General features: G+C 33.4%; 1 protein-coding gene across 5 annotated transcripts in view; it reads right to left on the bottom strand.

Moving 5' to 3' along the window:
• Positions 1–17,591, bottom strand: part of PTBP2 (polypyrimidine tract binding protein 2) — an 85,486-nt gene that overhangs the window by 12,174 nt on the left and 55,721 nt on the right. For all 5 annotated transcript variants that reach the window (XM_006044959.3, XM_006044958.3, XM_006044957.3 and 2 more), the window contains exon 8: positions 13,923–14,118. In XM_006044959.3, the coding sequence (XP_006045021.1) occupies positions 13,923–14,118 (196 nt within the window). The remainder of the gene's footprint in view (positions 1–13,922; positions 14,119–17,591) is intronic.

Consider the following 17,591-nt stretch of genomic DNA (forward strand, 5'->3'; position numbering starts at 1 on the left):
ATTTTGAGTAATTCAGCCATTTTATAAATTTCCTGTAATAGTTCTGACACATTACTAGCCACTCCCCCACTGAAACTGATGGCCACACTGCCACATATCTATCTGATAGAGACTCAAAGTCCATGGGGATAAAGTGATTTTAAGTTATACATCTATCCCTCTATCCCCTCAGGTCACATTCTGCTGAGGCACACAGACATTCCTTGTCCATCACAACAGAACAAAGAATTAAACTGTTTTTGGTAACTTCTCTTAAACCACTTGCCAATTTTATCTGTAATTTTTAATAAGCTTACTTTAGAACAGTTTTAGATTTGTAGAAAAATTAAACACTCTCCAAAATTCCCATAACCTGGGCACCCCTGTGCCCCCATTATTAACATCTTGCAGTAGTATGATATACTTGCTACAATTCATCAGCCAGTATTAATGTTATTATTAAAGTCCATAAAATATTCATACTTCCTTAATTTGCATCTAATGTCCTCTTTTCTTGGCTTCCCAGGTGGTGCAGTGGTAAAGAATCTGCCTGCCAAAGCAGGAGACACGGGTTCGATCTCTGGGTTGGGAAGATCCCCTGGAGAAGGAAATGGCAAACCCTCTCCAGTATTCTTGCCTGGAAAATTCCATGGAGAGAGGAGCCTGGTGGGCTACAGTCCATGGGGTTGCAAAGAGTCAGACATGACAGCACAGAATGCATTCATGTTTTTTATTTCAGGATGCTATTATTAAATTTAGTCATGTCTCCTTAAGGCTCCTCTTGACTATGGCAGTTTTGTCTACGCTTTTTAAAGATGCATAACTTGTTTTATCCTTTCATTTCCTATTCTAAAACTTCCATCCAATGTCAATTATACCATTATTTTTTCATCTTATACTTCTTTTCCCTGTTCAAGACATCTATCTGTTGATTGTTATTCTCATATATGACTCAACAGAGGATTTGGTGGTGGGACTTTTGAGGTTTATCCTAATTCATGTAGTATAGGGTCCTGGGTGGGGAGGGCAGTTTTTACAATATATCTCCTGATTTGAAAATAAAAATTTTACCTTTGACAAGAATGACAACTGCTATTCTTTCCTGAAACAACCCATTCCTCCTCTCCCACCAACTTTCCCTTCAATTTCTATTTTAGCCTCCAGAACCCATTTTTCTTTTGTCATTAACAATTTCACTTTTGTTCAATGTGTTCCTTAGAGAAAACATTTAACTAAAAGCTTGCTTGATCCTAATGAAACTTCTCTTATAACTCTCATTTTTATCTCCCTCAACTCTTCCCGAAAGGGAAATAAGGGATGCCTTATTCATCCTACTATCCCACCATCCAATGTTACTTTCCAACTGCTGTTCTTCTATCACCAATTAGAATGCCTTTGAGGTTAATATCATGTAAACATCTCTCATCAAAACAGTCACTGGGACATTGTCTCTCCTGACATAAAAACTTTCACACCTTATTTCCTTCTCCTCGCTCAGCTCTTGTCATCCTGCAATCTGTCCGACATGCTGGTCTCATGATTCCTTAACTTCTACCTTGATTTTACTGTATCAATCTATTTTGTCAACTTCTTCTGCTACATCTTTCTTTCTTCTTTCGCCATTCATTGCTAACATTTAAATCCTCTTTCCTGACTTCATTCTTCCATCTTCTTGATTCTACTTCTATACCAACCACTTAAGCCATTTTTAGACTATATGACAAATCCACTTCCCTTTCTATTCTCCCTTGATTAGACTTTACTATGTAGCTGGAGCATTTTGGCTTGCTTGCTACTAATCTGTTAATGCTCTACTGTGCCAGGCTTGGATAAATTAAATCTTATATTGTGGACATGTCTTCATCTGGGTTTGTAAAATATTAAAGTGAAAACACACACACACACACACTCAAAAAGCACATGAGTCCACATTTTGTTATTCAACATTAGCTGATTTACTAGTCTGTTTTCAAGAATTCCCTAAAAATCCACTAGACTCCTGTACCCGACCCTCCTTCTTATGTTCAGCAAATATCTTGGAAGACTGAGATGAGAATTCCCTCAAAATGTTCAACCAACTTCAAAAGTTCTCCCTTCTTTCATCTGTTCCCCTTTCTTTATGAAGATACAAATGGTGAGAAGAAAGAATACAGACTGTAAAAAACTGACAACTTCAGTTCTGGCTCCAACTCTGCTCCTAAATTTCTATGTGAGCTTGACGGAAGTTCCTTTTAGTTCTCACAATGGTCCTAAAAATTTTCTATATATTTTGCCTCAACACTTCCATTATTCTCAATCCAATCCACTACAGTCAACTCTAGGATTTAAGCTAGCCTTCAAAACAAATACTAGCTAATATGAAATTTCCACTCATTATATATAGTCAGGCATTGTGAAAAGTTCTCTGTATGCATTAACACATTCAATCCTCACAACACTAGCTTTAGAACATGGGGATTACTATCATATCCATGACAAATGTGAAATCTAAGACAGCAAAGCTGAGCCAGATTTTGAATTGAGGATGTCTGGATTTTGAGCCTACACTCAAAATGATTATGCATACTTCCTTGCTTTTCAACTACCATCCCATTTTTCCTTCCTTCCAAGAGTGCATTACTTCAAAGAGGAGTAAATATTTTATCATATTTATATTCCTAATTCATTATAATTTGATTTATACCCATTCTTATGAATAAGAATAAACTTTATGGTCACTACTAAACTGAAAAAGCACTTCTAATTTTAATCTTATTTTATCCCTTGATCTCTTGCTTCTTTTCCCACAACATAAATGTACACTGCTTAAAGTTTCAAGACTTTAGCCCTCCTGCTCTTCTACACTTGGGAATCTTAAAGTTTTTTTTTTTTCTTTCAGTTTTATTGAGAGATAATGGACATACAGCACTGTATAAATTTAAGGTGTACAGACAGGCTAATGATTTGACTCATACACCATGAGATGATCACCACAGTTAAGTACAGTGAACATCCATCACCTCACAGATAACAAGAAGAAACAGGAAAAAAATTTTTCTCCTGTAATGAGAACTCTTAGGATTTACTCTAACTTTCATATATAACATACAGCAGTGTAAATTATATTTATCATGTAATACTTTATAACCCTAGTACTATTTATTCTATAACCGGACGTTTGTATTTTTTTGTCCACCTTTATCCCATTTCTCCCCATCCTCAAGCCCTCTGTCTGATCTGATCTCTTTAAACCAAAGTTTTAGGTATGAATCCTCTGGCCTTTCAAATTCTCAACCCCAAAGAACTCTTGCCTAAGTCTTAGGAATGAATATCCTACTGTCTAGGTCGACTTCTCAAGTTTAATTCCTCATGAGTCATCATATCATAAATTCCAAGTCTTACTACTTTTATGTTTAATTTTCTCCATGTTTCTTTCTTTCCACTCTCATTTCTATCCCTAGTATAGATTCACAATTTTATCTTACTTAGACTAATAGTCTCCAGTATACTCCTTAGGATAGCATCCATTCTAAAATCCTGACCCAAACTTAATTCTTTTTCTCCTCACTGCCTTTCATGTTTTCCTTTGCCCCTATGCCTCATTCACAACTGAATACTTGTCACTTCCTAAATATGCAAGATATATTTTTCTTCACATCTGCTCATGCAATGTTTTCAAAATCCTTTCTTCTGGACTTCCCTGGTGGTCCAGTGGTTACGAATCTGCCTGCCAATACAGGGGACATGGGTTCAATCTCTGGTCCAGGAAGATCCCACACGCTGCAGAGCAACTAAGTCCGTGAACCCCAACTATTGAGCCTGAACTCCACAACAAGAGAAGCCACCACAAGGAGAAGTCGCACACTACGATGAAGAGCAGCCCTCGCTCGCTGCAAACTGGAGAAAGCCCTCACACAGCAATGAAGACTCGACATAGCTAAAAACAAACAAAAAGTAAGTAAAAAGAAATAAATCCTGTCCTTTTATCCCAATCAAATGGCTTTTGGCCTACAATGCCCTTCAACTTTCTCTTTTGGATGATAAAGTGCCTGTTTAATTATGCTCTAATACTATAATAACTATTACATATTTCAGTTTGCCTCATAATAGATATATATTCAGATGCTTGCTGCCAGATTACAAGCACAGAAATTGTGTAATTTCTCTGAGACCCTACAGTACCCAGCACAGTGCTAAAACCATCAAAAAATGCAATGAATGAATAAAGCAGGATGCCACTGAGTTGAGGCAGAATCCTTCAAGGAATGTGAAAAGCTCAGTGCAATTACTTAAGGGTAAGAAAAATTCACAAGGGGGCAAAAAAGGAAAGGAAGACTCAGAGATAAAATACCATTTTAAAATTAAGATTAACAGGAAAAAGAAATATTGACAAATGAAAAGAGAAATATGAAGCTAGGAAGAACTCACACAAAAAAATCTATATGAAATTTCCTATATGTATCTATTGCTTTCTTGGTGCATCTTTAGAGACTCAAAACCTTCTGTATAATATTTACCTCCTTCAGATAAGAGGCGCATTTCATATTTGGTCACAATACATACTTTTTATTCTACTAATTGCAGAGACAGTAGTAATATACTTTAGAAGGCTTTTCTTTGTTTTAGTTGTACCACATATACATAAGTGTCAACTCTTAAAAACAAAATTTTTTTAAGATTAAATTTACCATCTGATTTGATTTAGAATTATCTTCTATATCTAAAGGCGGAAGTTGATTACCACTGAACTCAGGCTGTTTAGCTTTAAAAATACGAAGCCAGAATAAATAGGAAAAATGTTTTCAAATATGTGACAGGCTATCATGGAAAAGGAGAAGGTAAATACGGGATTAGTAAAAGAAATTCCTTAAAGCTACAGCTGAGAACAACATAATCAATGACCATAACAAAATCAGTTAAGCAAAGACTGTATTATCACCCATTAGGAACTCGGGAATGAAAATTTGCATCCAAGATAGTTAAAAAGCGGCCTATGAATTTACATTTTAGTACTACAGTTACAAGTTTATTCCATTTGAGAATGCTGGTGTATAAGTAAATGCAAACTCATGCATTAATGTTTTTCTCCTAATGTTTATCGCCCATTGTATCTTCAAAGTATGCTATTACCATTTCATTTGCTCAGAAGTCAAAAAAAAAAAAATTTCCGATTTAAAATGTTAATTCAAATATTATTTAAAATATACTAACAGAATTAAATAAACTCTTTAAAAGGTCACTGCTTCAAGTTAATTTGTGATTCACAAGTGAAAATTTTATCCAAATTTAAAAATGAACAATTCAACTTCAGCTCTTGCAACTTCCTTTTTAGAAGAGATATTTTGAAAACTGGAAAAACCCAGTATTTTTAAAATTCAGCCATAGAAAAATAGAGGATAGTTTAATAATCCAAAGAACTCAACGTTTTCTAAAAATGCACACATGGAAAAGTAGGCAAGCTCAACTACAGTTTCTAAACTCTTAGATGTTAAAACAGAAACAAAATGAGAAAATCAAAGTTATTGGACAGGTATTTTCATGAACTTTGGATGAAAAAAATTCTGATTTATGTTGAAAATGATAAAATACTGGCTTTTAAATTATGTAGTTTTTAAAAACTTTTGTTAGTTTTGAGACTCAGTGATATACTTTAAAATGGGTGTGGTTCAGTACTTCCAGGAAATATTTCTAGGATGTTTTCATATTTGTGAGTAATTATTTTGGTCTCTTGGAGCTTTCAAACGTGACTGCAATAGATGAATTATTTGGTGTGATTTTCTGGCCACAACTGTCTTTGCTATAGTCTTAGAATATTATAGATTAGGATTCTGCTAAGTTTAAGACTTTGGTATGTAAGTTTTAATGTATATTTTGTGAAAAAATAAAAATATAAATTCAGTTTACTATCATATAATATACACATGTATATGAATGACCATATATAATTGGTTTACATATATCATATATATATGAATGATCATATATATATAAATACACAGGCACACAGCTCCTATTCTGGATCCAATTATAGAGTAGGTATATGAGTAATACTCATATTTGGTTTTGTAATCATGAAATAACCAGGTTAAACACTGCATGGACTTGGCAACAAAAAATCTGTCATGGCAACAGAAAACATCTCACTATATAAAAAAAGAAGGAAATTAAAACTACAGGCTTACCAATTTACTATATGCATGACATTATTCTACATGAACTCCACAGGGGGAAAAAAGGCAGGCTAAAAGGCTTAGCTAATCTGTAGCACATTTCATTTTAATGTTTATTAGAAGGACAGATTGTTGGAGCCATACTGCCTGGCTGGCTCAGGCCCTCACTAATGATGGGAATTTGAGCAAACTGCTAATCAATTTGTGTTCCAGGCTGTAAATCTGTAAAATGGGGGCAATAAGGATAAATTCATTTAAGAATGGTGAGGATTAACTCACAAGAGGGTTAAGAATGATGTATTGACATATACTCAATAAATGATAGACTATTATCAATATCCATATGCATCTACCTTTTGGTTTCTGGGATTGGGACAATTCCATTCTAAAGCACAATATTTTAAATGTTTTTGCCTCAAAATATATGAAATGAAGAATTGTAAGCAACAAAGGTGAAATCTAAATAATTACTTTTAAACTACTTTTCTGAAAAGATATTCCTGTGGTAGGAACTATCCCAAAAAGGATCTCCCTAAGGCACTTTGATAGTGGAGCCAAACTTTTATAGGGAGAGAAAACAGTGGTAGAAAAAAAGCTAACCCCCTTCTATCAATACCAATTATCCCAAAAATCTCACTCCTTAGAAACTGGTACATGTGTATTTTTAAGACTCCTTTTTCACCACCATTTCTTTCTAGAAAGTGTGAGTCCTTCAGTTGTGTCAGACTTTTTGCAACCCTGTGGACTGTAGCCCGCCAGGCTTCTCTGTCCATGGAATTCTCCAGGCAAGAATACTGGAGTGGAATGCCATTTCCTTCTCAAAAGTATTTACCTACCTGTATCATAAAGATGAACTTTAAGTGGCCTTACAATATACCAAGTGGCAATTTTATTCTTTCTAAGCTCTGGTGCTACTGAATGGTTCAGCAAAAACACTGAAACAAGAATTTCCAAATAACATTCATCTTTGGAGGATACAGAAACCATGAACAGCTTAAATTTATTACAAAGTATCTACAAACAACACCAAATGTATTTTATTTTCTAAAACATATACAAAAGGAAAATCACAGGCAGCACTTAAATATATTTGTTAAGACAATATTCGATTACTGCTCTATTAGCTCAATACTAATTTCCAACTTTGTAGTTCCCTGCCCCCACTGCTCTATTGTAATGGGATACATGAGACAGAAATGTTTCACAGAAGATATTTTTTACTGCACACCTACAGAGTCATATTAAAAAAAATAAAAAGACACAGAACAAACATACATATGGATACAAGGAAAAAGATGCTAACTTTTTGACTGAATTAGTAACACACTGGTGGAGGGGGCCCCCCACCCCCGCCACAGTTAGTTTTAATAGAGAAGTGATTTTAGTCCACTAGGTTTTACAAAAAAAGTTTTTATGCTTCCTGGTTATTTCATGGGATGAATTCTTGTTTGAGATAAATATACCTAAATTTGATTAGCTCCCTTTAGTCCTTTAATCACCCCCCTCTTCCTTTTTGGGGCCATTAAGACCAGGTGTTCTTTGGAAGGAATGATGCTAAAGCTGAAACTCCAGTACTTTGGCCACCTCATGCAAAGAGTTGAGTCACTGGAAAAGACTGATGCTGGGAGGGATTGGGGGCAGGAGGAGAAGGGAACGACAGAGGATGAGATGGCTGGATGGCATCACTGACTCGATGGACATGAGTTTGAGTGAACTCTGGGAGATGGTGATGGACAGAGAGGCCTGGCGTGCTGCGATTCATGGGGTCGCAAAGAGTCGGACACGACTGAGCGACTGAACTGAAGACCAAATAATAATAACAACATAAATAAATTAAAAAACAGTCACTTCTAGGGTAAGGTCACCATCTCAAACCACTCTAGGGCTATCAAAGCCTGGAAGTAACTAAGAGTTTCAAGTTTAAAGCAGAAGTAGGGAAGAATCTAGTCTGTACCCACTCACACATAATAAACTAAAAGCAAAATCTGGACATAACTTCTTCCACTAAAAACTAGCAAATAAATTCAAGAACTTAACGAACTGTCCTGCACAAACTGTAAATAGCCCTAGTTGACAAAGGAACACTAAACACTTTCAACCAATTATTGTAGAAGAAATGTTTAAATCAGAAGAAAAATCCAAAATTTGCAACCTCCAAATGAAATAAAGGTAGCAGCCATTAGTTGATACTAAAACCATTAATAGAAAAATAAAATGGAAGGATCAGAATGTCACCACCTGAAACCACAATCTTAAAGTATCACTAAAATCACTAAAAGTGACTCAACCATATATTTTACGCTTCCAACTGAGATCACAAGGAACATCATATTCCATATTCTTGTTTTAAAAATGTAAATAACAGAATCTGAATCTAATCAAGCTTTTGGAGCTAATTTCTTATTTATATAAAAGATGCAGTGGATTGAAGAACAAGTTAATGCTACTATAGCCAGACCAATCCAGACTGTGGCATTTTCTAAAAGGATATAACTAGGTTTCTATAATAAATAAGTCAATGAACCTGAGGGTTGGGTGGAAGAAGATGACTTTAATAACCTCTATATAAAAATAACCTCTATATCACTAATCTTCAGAATAATAGACACTCAGGAGACACAGCTACCAAATGCAGTATGTGGCTCTTGAAAAGATCCTATTCTGAACAAATCAACCCTTAAAAAACATTTTTTGAGACAATTGGGGAAATTCAAGATGAACTGGGTATTCAACATTAAGAGACCATTCTCAATTTTGGTAAGTTTTATGATCAGGTTTTAATCAACTTCCATCAGGTATGGTTGGTAAGAAAATGTCATTATTTTAGAGAAATTATGGAAATGTTTGAGATGACATAATGTTGAGGATTTGCTTTAAAATATAACAGAAAAAATGAATAGATACAACAAGTGTGGAAACTCGTGAATGGAGATGATGAATATATAGGGTTTATTACATCAGTATATGATAAAAAAAACTTTAATAAAAGCTTTTAAAAAATCACCATGTAAATAACCCATTCAAAAAAAAAAAGTTCACAAGTCATTTAAAGTTGTTTTAAAATATTAATTAAAAAACAAGTTTGCTTGTTAATTTTATACATCATAAACACATAGAAAAGAAAACCAAAGTAAAGTCAATATAACAGTTAAACTGAACATCTATCCAGTGGAACTGTATCAAGGCAGAGTTACAAGGCATGAATAAAAGAAAAGTATTAAAATACTGGGTCAACAGGTATGAGAATATTTTTATGAGAACACTAATAACTGTGCTAAAAAGCTAAAATAAAGCATCTTAAAATATTACATACTTTCTCTATAGTAGTAATGCTCAACTCCCACTACATAGTAAAACTATCTTGGAATCTTAAACAATTACAAATGCATGGAACCCCACTTGTAGTGATTTTCAGTCTAGGCTAGGGCCTGGTGACTTTGATGTGCAGGAAAACTGAGAAGCACAGATCTATAAGGATTACAGATTTATCTAGATGGTTGTTACATCTATTCTCAATCATCAATTATTTTAACATCAAAATATCTTATACAAAGTTTGCTTTTCTTTTAAAACTATATGATGAGAAAGGCTGCCACACAGAAGGCTCTAAAGTATTCTTGGAATGTATTAACTGCATTAATTTTAAAAATGTAGATAGCATGATCATGAAAAATTACTTTTAGCAATTTTCTAAAAGTGATCCACCCCTTAATAAATTAACTACACTTCTTAAACATGATAAAATGATCATTTTAACGACATCTCAATTTATAATCTCAAGGATTTTTGATCACCTTGTTCTTTGATGTAGAATATGAATAACTAATAGTCTGCCAGGTTTGTGATTATGGATTTAAACATCAGATTTCTAACTAATTACAAAGCACTCATCTCCATTCTTAAATAAACTGCATTTGTGAAGACACAGTGATTCCTAACTCTGAAAGAAGTAGAGAAGCCACATAAAAACTTACTGTGTAAAATCAACCAATTAAAATTTATAATATTGATTCCAAAATGACTAAACTCAGTCAACTGCTTAGATACATGATACAAAATAAAGTGAATATCCCTAAGTATTTGGCAGAAAAGAATTATCACCTAGTTATCTGTTTCCCTGGTGGCTCAGACGGTAAAGTGGCTGCCTACAATGTGGGAGACCCGGGTTCGATCCCTGGGTCGGGAAGATTCCCCTGGAAAAGGAAATGGCAACCCACTACAGTACTCTAGCCTGGAAAATCCCACGGATAGAGGAGCCTGGTTGGGCTACAGTCCATGGGGTCGCAAAGAGTTGGATACTACTGAGCAACTTCACTTACTTTCTTTTCTGTGTTCTTACAGAATTTTTGAAACACAGGGATACCTATAAATTATTTCACTTTGAACAAGTACAGCTTAAGAAAGACTCAAGCTGAAAATGGATCTTATCAATATTAGTTTGTTGTAATCTGAAGTCACCTGATTAGATATCAATGGAAGCAAATAAACAGAGACAAAAATTTAGTCACCATTCCAGAAGGTATGACCTTACTAAAGCATTACTGCATGTCACTAGTCACTAGAAACAGTGTCTGATGACTACTTTAAAAAGTAAAATAGTAAGTGATTCTTCATAAAGATTATACTATCCACCAAAGGCGAGTGAAGGGGGTGAGGGTGCAAAAAAAGTTACCTTAATGTCCTATAAATGGAAATGTTTGGATTATGATGAATTATTTTAAAACATTTTTTTCCATAACTGGCCAATCTATAGTAACAGTATAAAGTTGAATGCTTAGCTCATAAAATATGAGCAAAATATCCTTAATATACATTTAACATGTGTTATATACTCCAAAAGAAAGAATCCACACAACCAATTCAGATTTGTAAATATCTCATGAGCATTTAGAAATTATAAACTAGTTCATAAAATGATAAAAATTAAAATAATCTGACATCCTTATTAATACCCTAGCAAATAAAAATACTAATACTCAATGCTGAACAGGAAAAAGTAGAATAGCCAGCCTCACATACCATGTATGTTAAATTAATTATCACCATTCTGGAAAGAAATTTCAAACAAGAATCACAAGGCTTTAACATTTCTCTGACACAATGATTCTAGTTCTATAGTCTAAGTAAATAAAGGACAAAAATGTTACATACAGGTATTGGTGGTCACAATGCCATTTATATTAATGAAAAGTATGAAGGGAAACTAAACGTTCAACATAAATACAAAAGTATTATATATCCATTAGCAGTCTATCTTGCTATTACATATTACCATTTTTCAAAAAAAAAAAAAACCCTCAATAAAATGACAAACACAAAACTGCAAAGTGTGATTTTAATTTTTTACAAATATGTATTTACATAGAAAATAAGAAAAAATATATCAAAATATAGGTAGTTATCTTATAAATTATAAACATACTCCTCTATTTGATTTTTAAAATTTATAACTCACCTTTCAAAAACTATTTGAGGATATTTAAAATTTTAAAAATCCCAGTTAAAACCATTAAAACATGTAAACAATGAAGTCATTTAGTAAAGGAAGATGAATTCACATATTTTCACCCCAAAATATTTTTCTATGTTGACACTATATGGTAGTTTAAGTGTGCAAATAGTATTATGTTTTAAGAAAGTATATACCGTTATTACAAAATACTTTATTGCTAAAAAATGCTAACTATCATCTGACAATGCTGGGCTGCCACAAACCTTCAATCTGTAAAAGAACACAGTTATCTGTGAAGCACATTGAAACAAGGTATGCCAGAATATTATACTGAAATCTTCAAGACAGAGCAGCGACACCAAATTAATTTACTAAAAACTGAGCAACTTTACTCACATTCTTTTAATGCAAAAATGTAGAACACTTGAGAAATGATAAAAGCACTGAATAAGACAAAATTAAGTTATGCCAGGACTGTATAATCTTTTATGAGAAAGATTTCTTATTTATTATTACTCTAAAAAAGAATTCCACCAAGGCCATTACAAGAAAAATGATAAACTCCATAGACAAATCCATGACTCCAACCAGAATCCAAAAAACATACACATATTCATCAACTACCCCCCCAATAGGCAAATACACATAGCTCTTAGGGTCCCAGGAAGTGATTACGGGTCTAAGGAAGTACTATGTTTGAAACTAGCTGAAATTTCTCGGTCTTTTACCATTGTTTCTTTAATGAGTTGAATGTAAAATTTTATAAACTCCTTAGAAACGACTATAAAATCTTCGTATCATCTTCTACTTTGGTTACTTTAAGAATTAAATAATGTATCTGCCAAGTACCTTGCAGAACCCCTAGGATCTAGAAGCTATTCAATAAATGTTGATTTTTGTCTTTTCTATAAGTTCCATCAGTAAAAAATTAAGAATTCATAGTAACAATTACAAGCAAAGGCCATGATTCATTCATTACTGTCTCATTCTTGACTTTAAAAAAATGGTACACCATAAAACTGTTAATATTATTTACTTACAAGCCAAGTTGAGGAAATAAAGCTTTAAACTAAGCCCACAGAGTGATGGAGATTCTCTCAGGAAAGAATGTTATCGACCTAAAGAATTCATTATGATAAATTTATCATGATAAATTTATTATGACAAACTGCTATAATTTCTGCAAGTTGTTATTAGACAATCAGAATAAGGTTAAGTTTTGTCTAAAATTATCAGAATTAATTTCAAATATCAAATGCTTCTCTTGTGCATTAGTGTCTCTCTGTTCATAGATGATGTATCACTTATATAACATATTTATAAATGGATAACACATGTTACATATCCATACTAAATAAGTGATGCTTTTTCTTTTTAAATTGATGAATGTAAGCTCAACTTATGTTCATCAAACTCTGGGAGACAGTGGAGGACAGAGGAGCCTGGCATGCTACAGTCCATGGCGACACAAAGAGTTGGATAATACTTTGCAACTGAATAATAGCAATAAGCTAAACTGTAAGAACAAGTTTGCGATTCATCAATCTTGGGTTCCATATGTCCAGAAACATTCATTTAATGATAATCTTACAAACTTCAGAAAACAAGAATTTCCTGAATTCATCAAAAGGAAACTAAAATTTCATCTGAAGTTATAAATCACTTATTTTACTTACAAAATAACATTTTCTGTTATTTTTTCTTCATCTTGACTCTGTCAACTATTAGTTGCAAATATTTGTGTTTTTTTATTAGGTGGGTCAAACCCATTGCTGAATGAGGTGAAATATAATAACTAAGACAAAATGCAAATAAATACCAAAATAAATTTTATATAAAATTCTTCCTAGTTAAACCTGTGTTTTAAGACTACGATATGTTTTGAAAAATCCATATAACTACGCCCATTATATGCGGCCTCTGTTAACTTTCTGGGTTTTTTTTGTGCAGGGCTAAACTGAAACAATCAGACTGGTTTTCCAATCTAACTGAAACAATTAAGACTGAATATGCACAATGGCCTCCAGATAGCATGACTTTAAAGTGTAAATGTTTTATTAGGAACTCCAATTTTTTCATTAGAGCCTTTCCTCTTCTATTTTGGGAGAGAAGATGAGATAGGTAAAAGGAATGTGACACAACTTTAATTATACTTATGAATTTAGGTTTTTCTTCCAACAGTATTCATATACATTCTTACCTGAGGCGGGGGGGGGGGGGGGGGGGGCGGCGGAATCTAACGTAATTTCTTAAATTTCAAAATGGGAGAGTCATTATACTTACTGGAGTTTAACAGGCACTTGCCCATTTGGCAGAAGTGGTACAGACAATAAAAATCATACCTAAGAGAGATGTTTCCTTGGCAAATGCTGCAGCTATAGCTGGGTCCAATGCAGGTTGTCCATCCCCAGATGGAAGATCAGGTCGAGTATAATCCCTACTTTTATCATTGTTGTATTTTACATTCAAATTCACAAGTTTGGAAAAATCAATCCTTAGGGTACAGCAAGCATTATAAATATTCTGACCATCTAGGGCCTGTAAAAGTGAATAAAGTATATCAGCAATTTTAAGAGATAAAAATTAGAAAAAGTAAGACTCTGACAAAAAACTCAACAATGAAAAGCTGTACATGATAAAAGTTACCAGGAAAGGGATCAAATTCCATACTCTTTTCTTTGCTACACTAGCTGTATGTATATTGTTTTCCACAAATACTACTGTCTTTAAATAGAAAGCGCTACTTAAATATAAAATATAACCAGTTAAATATATGTGCTAATATATTTTCAATTTCAAAAACCTGCAAATATTTTAATTAAAAAAAACAAAGGTCACAAATATAGTTCATCCTGCCAAAATAGTACTGTAATATCAATAGTTTGCACAATAGTTAAAAGTTAATTTTATTACACATATAGTTTTTGCTGGATGGTAATACTTATGCTCTAGAGTTGAAAGACCACTCAATTAGGTCACCTTGAACAAGTTATTTAATATTTTCTAATCTCAGAATCTGGAAGACAGATGACAATGGCTGCCATGCTTCCTTGCAGGATTATTGTAAGGATTAGATAAAAGACCACATGTGTGCAAGTATCATGAATTATAAAGCACAGAAAAACGCATATAAAGCATATAAAAAAATATGCTGCTGTTATGTTTTTTTCTCTTCCTATATCATCGCCATTTATACTCCAGCTAGACAGAAGCTTGGAACAAACTAGAGAACAGGAGAATATATTGTTGATTTTTTATTAGAAGAACAAACATTTTCTTTATAAAGTAACAGTTCAGAAATGAAGAACATGTTTAGCTCTAATTCACTTCAAAAATAAAACAACAATTCTTCTGGTAACAATACATAAATAGATCAAGACTGATATCTATGTAGACCAAGATCTACTAGGTGTGTAAATATAGAACTATATTAATAGTAGACAAACATATTTTTCATACTTGGTGTTTGAAAGAGAATTTTTATATTACTTCAGTATGACTATTTTAATGGCTATATTATTGGAGAAGGAACATTAACTGAAACAGACTTAAAAATAGTCAAGAGTGTTCTGTTATGGAAAAAGGAAACCTCAATAGCTGCTTTGCATATAAAGTTTATAGTTAAAATATTATATTTAAAATACTCCCACTCTGTGAAAAGAGGAAAACCCTTTCCTTTAACATACAAAATTAAGATTTAAGTGAATATATTTACCAAGCTAAAAGCTAACTTAAAAACACAATTCAACACAAGTTTCCCCATTTCTATATTCACATAAAGGGACTACATGCACATCAGGATTTGAATTCTATTTGAATTAGGGAAAGCACCTATCATCACATGAGAATGGGAAGTATCAACTCTCTCAGGCAGAGTAATATAAGTATTAATTCAATACTTCATAAGTAATTAATTCTTATTCAATACCTAATAAGTAATTAATTCAATACTCTGCTGTAAAAGCAAACAAAGCACTGAAAATAGGTCTTCATTTACTCATTCCTATAGGGGAAATGGCTAGCCATGTAATAGAATCTACGTCTCTACCTTATACATGAATGTCAAAATTCACTTTAGGTGACTATTTCAATAATATATAAAAAATCTGATATACTATAAGAAAAGACCTGACTTTGGATCATAGTACGTCTATTAATGCAAGAAGTAACATACTGATACAAAATGACTAACTTCAAAACAAGCAGTTTCTTTGGGGCCAAGTTCTATCAAAGAGGTTGACTGCCAAATATCTTAATGAATATGCTAACTGCTTGAAAGCTGTCTAGAAACCTTTAACCAAAAAAAAAAAAAAACCAACCTTTATGTAGGTATTATACACAGGTATACCTAAGATACACACAAAGTATACACATAAGGCACACACAAAACTGTACCTTAGATACAAGAGCTAGAGAAATCAGGAAACAATATGTATATTAGCAACAGGGGAGAGGAAAAAGAGCTAAGGATACATGATAACAGAAATCCAGGCATTTTCAATAGCTGGCTGAGGTAAAATGACAAGTGAAGTAAGAAGAAAAATTAAAGTAAACTATATATGCAAGCTCACTTTAAGCTCATTGTTATTTGCCAACTTCCAGTAAATAACAGTAGCACACAAGTCAGTCAGTGTTCGGCAATCAAGATTGTAGTGATCTTGCTGGAGCAAAGATTTCTGACAGTAAAAGCCCAAGTTAATTTGCAAAAAAGCCTCTCAAATGTATCTATGCAAAGGGAAAGTTTGGAGAGTACATGAAAACAATCAGGAAAAAATATCTTCATAGTAAATATAAGATTTATGTCAAAAACATGATAAACTCAGTAAAGATGTTAAATATAGAATGCTTAATTAACAACACAATGAAACACTGCATATGGCTTAAAAATAGGAAAAACCACTAATGAAACTTAATGAAATATATTCTCCTGGAAGGAAATCATTAATGATAGGATTTCCAAAAGACACAGTGTCACTGTGCAGTGTCAACTGCACATATTCCTAATAAAAGTAGATAATACCCCTAAAAGCTGTGTTACAATTTTCTACCAAGTGTGTTACAATTTCAGGGTTGTATAAATTAAATAATTTTAAAAGATCCAGGTGAAAAGGAGTCTACTTCTATACCCTGAGGGCATCCCTGGTGATTCAGAGGTTAAAGCATCTGCCTGCAATGCAGTAGACCTGGGTTTGATCCCTGGGTCGGGAAGATCCCTTGGAGAAGGAAATGGCAACTCACTCCAGTATTCTTGCCTGGAGAATCCCATGGATGGAGGAGCCCGGTAGGCTACAGTCCACGGGGTGACAAAGAGTCGGACATGACTAAGCGACTTCACATTCTATACCTTGAAAATACAGAAACTGAACTAGAAAGCCACAGTAAGTGAATAATATTTTTGTTTGCCAATAAACTGAAAAAGATTTCTGAAAAAGGCATTAGGGCCTTTTCATTAATAAATGTGAGGATCATTTAAAATAATTTACTTTTTATTTGATAATCATTATTTTTACAATGATTGGTGATTACTGGTGGTGACTACCACCCTAAATGCCAACCTCAATATACATAACATTACCTTTTTGGTTGACTTAGGAGGGTTTTTATTTTTAATTAACTAATTAAACGATCACTACTTTACAATATTGTAATGTTTTTTGCCATACATAGACATGAATTAGCCATGGGTGTACATGTGTCCCCCTGACTTCAGAGGTTTTAAAAGAGACTGGACTGCAATATACACGAACCTCAGAACAAATTCAGGAGATGGTTAAATTTTTCCCCTCCAACCCTCACTAATACAACTCCATTTTTAAGATTTTTTTTCCTGAGTTACTATTCTCTTATAAAATAAAATGCTAGGGGGAAATAATTCCAATTAACTGAAAGTAATTGCCAAAGATCGTAACTAATACATGGCAAGAGTCTGGTTGGCAATGTCACTCAAGCTGCCTTTACACGGCAGTGATTCCCAGGGCTTGAAAAACTAAACAGAGCAGTGGGCTCCCAAC

Source organism: Bubalus bubalis, chromosome 6 (genome assembly GCF_019923935.1).
Source record: "Bubalus bubalis isolate 160015118507 breed Murrah chromosome 6, NDDB_SH_1, whole genome shotgun sequence".
NCBI classification, from domain to species: Eukaryota; Metazoa; Chordata; class Mammalia; order Artiodactyla; family Bovidae; genus Bubalus; species Bubalus bubalis.